Here is a 7,590-nt window from a genome sequence, read left to right as displayed (position 1 = left end):
ATATTAAATGTGCTGTAAAAGTATAGGAAAATGTCTCATATACATAAAGCTATGTTTTAGAATTTAATATATAAGATAAAAATGAGTTTAAATAATATGGTGAGTTCTATGGTGTGATTGGTCTCTTTGTTATGGTGCCTAAATTACCTAACTTATTTTTTAAAGTAAAAAATAAAATATTTAAAATAAAATGTAAATCATGTAAAATTTATTAAATATTATTTATTTACCCTTTTTAGTAACTTAGGTATAATGTGATGTGATAGGCACCATAGCATTCACCAAATAATATATTTCATTTATGATTATGGTATTGGTTATGGTTATTGTTAATGAAAACTGAAATGCCTGCTGTTTTCTCTCCTTGTCTCTTTGTCCCTGTTTTCCCTTTATAATGCCAAAGAAGGCTCGTATATGCTCATCATCAAAAGAATCAAAGTACTAAACTTTTGCCAACATTTCACTCAAAAAGGGTTAACCATCCTCCAAAATAAACCCATAAGCACTTTGGACAGATAATATTAGTCCAAAGTCCAAAATTCAACAACTTGGCAACATTCAAAGCTGCAATTTTTCCACAGCAAATAAAGGCAAGAAGAACACACTCCTGAACTCTCAAACATTAATCACATGGTATGAGAAACGCAAACAATCACACACAAGAAAAAGACATATACCAGTAACAAGTATCAAACAAAAAACATGATCCCTGCTTGTTTCAGCCAACCCAACACACCATCAAGCTCACGTACTTCCCAACAGTTACAAAACGTTGTAACACGCATATACCAAACACAACTTTGCAATAACAACAATAACACAACGTACCTCACTCTAAGCTGGTCAAGAACACTTTTTTCTCATTCTTTAACCATTTTTGCACCACAGATATTCTCCATAATCATACCTCTAAGGCCACCAACTTTCCCATTCTTCAGAACAAGACCAGGATCGAAATCCATCTACCTCCCCGGGCGGAAACACAAGCCATCACAGAAGATCAAGATTTACTGGGACTTCTCCAATGCAAGATTCTTCCAGAACCATGCTGAGCCAGAGTCATGCTTCTACCTAGCAATATGGTGCAATGGAAGGCTTGAATTCTTTCTTGGTGATCTCATTCAGAATCAACAAGCACCCTGTGATCAGGTTCTGCTTTCCAGAAGAGAGCATGTGTTTGGAACAATGAGTTATGTGTCAAGGGGTGTGTTCTTGGGTTCTAAACATGAGATAGAGATTGAGTGCATCAATAATGAAGGGGTGTTAAGAGTGAAAGTGGACGGTGAAGTTTGCTTGCTTGTGAAGAGGCTTGCATGGAAGTTCAGAGGGAATGAGAAGATCTTCATTGATGGAGTAGAAGTTGAGTTCTATTGGGATGTGCTGCGTTGGGTGGTTAATAATAGCAATGGTGGAAATGGGAATAAACATGGCCATGGTGTGTTTGTGTTTCAAGTTGGTGACGGTGCTGTATGGCCTGAAATGGTGGGTCCAGAGAAAAGGTTGATGAGGAAGAGCTTGCCCGGAAGCACTACGGTGGGGGCACCGTCGGTGCTGCCATCGCTGTCGCCCGCGTCGAGTTCAGGAGTGTTGCAGTGGGCAGAGGAGAGTAGTGATGGAGGGCGGAGCTCATGTTCTTCATCAACAAGGTCTTGTGGTGGTAATGGTAATGGTAATGGTAATGGTGGTGGGTTCTCTTTGTTGCTCTATGCTTGGAGAATAGAATAAAATTTCAAATTTGGAACTTTAGTTGAATGTGAACTGTGATCAATGAGTTTGAACTTCTCATGTATTATTTCAATGAATGAAACAAGTTTCCATGGGATTTTGACCTTGAATGTATTCACATTAGATTGCAGATTCATTTTTATCTTCTTAATCTGTTTCTGTTCCTTGTTATATATGTTGCTTTTGAAAATCTTTTGACATGTTTTAAAGAAATATATTTGGATATGACAGACCAAAATTTCAAACCAACATATGCTAGGAATAAGAGTATCTGGTTTATTCATTTCTTGAACCAAAACAGCATAGTAGAACTTCATGGCTCTGTGTTTTATGGGACAACTTCCAATTTGTATACTTTAGAATATAATGGAATGGAAAAACTCAACTATCTAACACCTGTAATTTTCTTTCCCTCAAAGTTAGATACAACAAAACAAGATAAGAATAAATAGCATCAAATCTTGATCATTCTACCTTTTCCGATGAAATTAAACATATATTCCATATCATATCATTTCATTTCATTCTACTATTCTATTCATCATTAAATATCCAATCATAACCTATGATAACATGTACATTATAATTAATGATAATGAGTTTCATAATAGGGTTCTAGCTATTGCATTCCAACGAGAATATTATACATGATTGATGAATTTTGAGGGGGAGCTAAAATCACAATATTCTTGGGTTTAAGGATTGACTTTGACTCGTGAGAAATCCTAATTTCAAAAGTCACATTCACTAATCATGATTCACAAGGCTTTAAAGTCCAAACCAGAAGCCAGAAGACTGTTCACACTATGTAAAGTGAAAATATAAAACAAGCAGCACTACCATTCCCACCTTGGATTCTCATATTCAATAATATACCATAGCACTGTCATAGACTCATAGACCCCACTTCAGACTTTATCATCATAGAGGATGAAGGATACAGGTAGAAAAGGTACCCCTAACTTTCCTATAAAACATGCCAATGGTCGAGATTCTCAACAAATTAACTTTCCATTTTAACATTAAAGCAGCAGCAGGTCATAGAATTTTAAGAATAAATAAATAAAAATATACATGAAAGATTTTGGGGGAACAAAATTACATACCAACTATTTGTAAATATAAAAGTACATCTCAGAGACTGTTTTTTATAGACAAAAATGTCATGCTATTAGTAAGAGTTTGATATTCGTATCTTTGGTGAGCTTTTTTGTCCATCCAAAACAATCTTTGAGATATATTTGATATTTACGAATCTTAGTGTCAAAATTTTAATATATTGAATTGGTATGCAGAAAAGTCATCAAGTTCTATCATTTAACTGCGTACTGTATACTAAACTTTCAGTCCAGTAATTTTTTTGTGAAAATACCTGTAATTTAATCATAAATAGTAGTAAATTGCTTATTGAAACAAATTTCTTATCAGTCCTGCTTTCTAGTAAGGATGGATAGGAACTAGAGCAGCAATCATAGAGATTATAGTCTCAAACTATGTGTTTTCCGTACTATAACTGAATTCAAATGATCCAACTTTTCACACGACTTACGTCTTTCGCGGAATTCTTGTTGTTATCTGGATAATTTGGTAAAAAAGTAAACCAAAAAGTCTTCATAATTCATAAGGACACATGGTGGTCTACCAATGCAGCTACCCTCTAGATATGAGAAGGATGGCACCAAAATATGAGTAAGACCAACGAAAATTTACACAAAGCTTCAAGACGTATGCTACAGTTACACACGCTCTTTTAGGCTTAATTCTCCCAAACTAGGGTTAATGGCAAATTCTTTATAGGATGCAATTTGAGTGGACAGTTAAGTACTTATACCAGTGATAGTTTATAAAATGGCATCTCTATACTTTTTTCCATATAAGAAGTATATATAAGGAGATGTATCAAAATTATTTTATTATGGGTAAAGTATATTTTTTGTGGTTGAAATTTGTCAAAAATTTTAAATACGCTGCAAGAAATCCTAGATATGATTTCACCTATATCCTTTAATAATAGAAACAAGAGATACGTGTAGACTGTCAGCAGCTGCAAATAAAAAAGATACGTGAATGCACAACTTTATGGCATTCAAACACCGGTGATTTCAGAGGTAAAGGTGAAAATCTGCAATATTGCTTCAAGTGCAGAAACATTCCAACTCTCAACATGTCTAACAATCTGTCAAGCAAAATGTTATAGCTACTGGTTAGTATGGATTTTTAGAATCACATCAGTAAAGTAATACAGTAGGGAGACAATTGAATTTTGATTCTAACTTTGAAATCTTTATCTAATTCATAATATGTGCTTCCATCAATTGAAATCAGAGGTCTCCAAGGAAGGTTCAAATTGGTCCTGCATATAAGACGAAACCAAAAAAGGGAATAGGAAAACAAACTTTTATATTGATGATGAGACAGATTCTAAGTTAGATTTCTGTTTATGCATTTTTTCCTATATATCAATATTATGGTGAGCATTAAGCAACGCTTCAGGAAGCCAAAAGTTCATAACTACTTGATTGCCTTAAAGTAAAAAGGACACCAGTCACCAGGTAAAAGTTTTACGAACATTCACAGATATTATTATAACCTTTCAAAAGCAGAATTGCACCACTTTACTTTCAGAATCAAGTATCATACTTTGAGCTAATTGGCAAACCGGAAAGTCGCAACAGATTTGAGATGCATATATAAGAAGGAAAACACGCGTGCATGCACACACACACACACACACATATTAAACATGCTCGCCGAAGACTAAGGGAATAAAAAATTATCCAAAAGAGAAATTCGGATGTTATTTATATTAATGCACATAACAAGCAAGGTACACCTTAGTTTCCAAGTTGCTAGCACAAAGTTTGTTTCAGAATCGACATCCTGCGTTATGAATGTATACCATGAGAAAGCATGAAGCTGTATCTTTTTTAACACACTATGTAGTGCAAGAGTCTAGATCCAAAGAGTGATCCAAGTAAATTCTATAGACAATAAGAAGAATGGTAATTGATAAACCTTCCAACTCTTCATATATTAGAAGTCAAATGTCTTAAGATATTGACATTGACAGAGGAACAGCTTCCTGAGATTCGACAGATATCAAAGTTTTCAGTTGACAAAACAAGACGGTAAAACTTCACATATAAAGAGAAGGATTAGAACATATAACCCAAAGAAAGAAATAGATCTTTACTAAGGATAAAAATCCCACACCAAATGAGTTTTAAATGACAAAAGTATAAAGAATAGAGGAAGAGTTCAAATTAACACATTATGAATTCATAATGAGCGTTCTCTATGATCCAAAGTTTCAGGTTCAATACTTGACTAAAGTGAGACAACTCAACTGAGAATTCTCTTGAGAATTGAGATAGATCTTCAAAAAGAATGCACTTTCCTTTCTAGGGAGAATATTGATTCCTAGATAAAAGCCATTAAGGCTGCACATTTCACATTAACCAGCCTATCAGTCCTGGTTAGCTTGTCTAATGTATGATGTATGAACCAATTCTTTGCGGTTTTACAATATACTCCATTTAGAGAGACTGTCTACCTTCTCAATCTTTTGCAGTCTAATTGATGCACAGTCAAAGAAGGGAACGAGCAATTTCAGGTTGCGTGCATATAGCTCCCTACCTGTATGGATGCATTATTGTTATATCCTTAGTTGATTGACACATTCTCAAAGTTATTGATTAAGTTTCTGATGAAGACCAACTAGAAGAAGAGAGACAAACCAAGCACAATAGAAATTGAGGGAGAAGAAATCAGCATCATTGTACTTAGTAGTTACTGATTCTTACCACGAAATTTAATAGTTGGATCTTCAAAGATACAGTTTTCGGCATAAATTGAATTGGTGAAGTTTCCTAGTTGTTAAACATGAGATACATGTCAGTTAATCTTCAAACCTTCAACGAATATGCTCTAAATATTTTAATATTTTATTCATTGTTGAATGCATGCTTGTGTTATGTTGGAATTTGTCCTTCTCTCTTATAACGTGACATTCTATAGCTAGAAACTACTTATTCTGGTTTCAAATGAGTTGTTCATTTAAACAATATATATCCAGATACATTGAACTTTTAAGGTGACAAACTGTCCAAATGAAGGGAGTAGTAAATACATGAGGGTATCATCATCCCATAAAAATAATGGAAGTTAAAAGTGTTAACATAAAAATGCTAAATCAAGGAGAAAGGGGGTAAATAGATGTTAGATAATAGGGGAATTTCAAATAAAGTTAAAAAAAAAAAATACCTGTAACAAAATAAGCTTTGTCATAATCAGACTGGATGATGTTCAGGACATCATCAACGCTAGAAAGAGGGAATTCATCTCGGAATTCCTCGGTATCTTCGCTCAAAGAGCTGCACAATATCAAGCGCGTAATGATAACTACATTATGCTATGTCTCTCAAAATTGAAAATTGAAGAGTAGAAGTAACTATAGTGATAGAGACCTTGCTTGATTTGAAGGGGATAAGAGCCTCAAGAGCTCCGTCACTGCACTCACTGCAGCTTTGAGTAACGGAGGTGTTTCGGTTTCTGAGTTAGAACTCTTTCTTCTACTATTCGGTGCGCTACCGTTACTGTTACTGTTACTGCTTGTATTTGAGAAACACTGGCATTGGAACACGTGATTCCTTCTCAACTGCAACTGCAATAACATAATTCCAAATGTATACTAGATTCTTCCCTTCAGATAAGAGAAGCATCAAACTATTTAGAATGGAATACCTTGGAATTTGAAGGTGGGAGAAGAGGAGGTGTTCCAATGAAGTGGAATATTGTTTGAGCCATTTCCTACTACGCTTTGATTCATATCATCATTTTCATTTCGGTTCTGAAGTTGTTTCCGTTATAAAGGTCTTTCTTTATGGTTCCCTCAATTTTGTGTGGTTATGGATCCCTTACTCGTAAGTCGTTACTCGTCAGCAACATCCGAGCCAGCAGGTAGCAGCTTTGGGATTCACATTATTCATTTTTTTTTTCTAAGTTTATCTGGCGTCCCCAATTCTAGAGGTGAAAATTTAATTTATTGTTTTATTGAAAGATTTATTGCTGATAATAAAAATAAAATAAAAAAAAAGATATTCTTTATTTATTTTATTGTTTTTATTTTTAGTATTAGAAATTTGTCAAACACACTAAAAAATAAAAAAAAATTTAATTTAATGACATCTAAACAAACACTAAGTCATGTTTTTCTTTTGAGTAATGGTACATGTACGTTAAAATAATTATTAAAATCAGTCATCAATATAAAATACATATTAGAATGTAAATACATATTAAAAATAAATTAAATTACACATATATTTATATACAAATACATTGATAACTGCTTTTAATAACTGATTTTGATATACAAACAACATTTTTGTTTTCTTTAATACACCAAACCTGCAATAAAATTTATTGGTTTAAGTTTGATCCGTAATCTGATATAAATTGTTTACTGAGTATTATTAGATCACTTGGTATGTTAATAAAATTGTCATATTCTTACTTTTAATTTAATTTGTAATTTCATGAGGTATGTCTAATAAGGGTGATATAACCAGAAATTATTTTTAATATGGAAAGAGAGATGGTGTTTTGGTTGAATATTGATATTTGAAGTGTATTACAGTAGTATGGAAATCATTCAACACGCCCCCCACGTGTTGCAACACGCCCCCCACGTGTTGGCTAAGAAGTTGCCACGTGTCCAACACGCCCCCACGTGTTGGCCAGAATGCTGTCACGTATCCACCACGCCCCCCACGTGTTGGCTTTCCACCCAAAAAATCCACCCATCTGTAATTACACCAAATACTCCCATTTTCAACAAAAACACCAATATTTTTTCCATATTAA

At 33.9% G+C, this 7,590-nt stretch overlaps 2 protein-coding genes across 4 annotated transcripts; one reads left to right on the top strand and one right to left on the bottom strand.

The window, feature by feature from the left end:
* Positions 405–3,783, top strand: LOC107615439. Its single transcript, XM_016317503.2, has one exon. It carries the CDS (start codon positions 703–705, stop codon positions 1,723–1,725), a length of 1,023 nt encoding a protein of 340 aa, XP_016172989.1. The 5' UTR covers positions 405–702; the 3' UTR covers positions 1,726–3,783.
* Positions 3,621–6,740, bottom strand: LOC107619122. 3 transcript variants are annotated; one of them, XM_016321344.2, is made up of 8 exons: positions 6,469–6,740; positions 6,192–6,388; positions 5,989–6,098; positions 5,529–5,594; positions 5,279–5,361; positions 4,559–4,605; positions 4,000–4,078; positions 3,621–3,901 (listed from the first exon to the last, which is right to left on the bottom strand). In XM_016321344.2, the coding sequence occupies exons 1-8, from the start codon at positions 6,529–6,531 to the stop codon at positions 3,812–3,814; spliced, it is 735 nt and encodes a 244-aa protein (XP_016176830.1). In that variant the 5' UTR covers positions 6,532–6,740; the 3' UTR covers positions 3,621–3,811. The 3 variants fall into 3 exon arrangements, with proteins under 3 accessions (XP_016176830.1, XP_016176832.1, XP_016176831.1); XM_016321346.2 differs by lacking the exon at positions 4,559–4,605; XM_016321345.2 differs by lacking the exon at positions 5,529–5,594.

Source organism: Arachis ipaensis, chromosome B09 (genome assembly GCF_000816755.2).
Source record: "Arachis ipaensis cultivar K30076 chromosome B09, Araip1.1, whole genome shotgun sequence".
Classification (NCBI taxonomy): Eukaryota; Viridiplantae; Streptophyta; class Magnoliopsida; order Fabales; family Fabaceae; genus Arachis; species Arachis ipaensis.
This window is presented reverse-complemented; position numbering and strand designations above follow the sequence as displayed.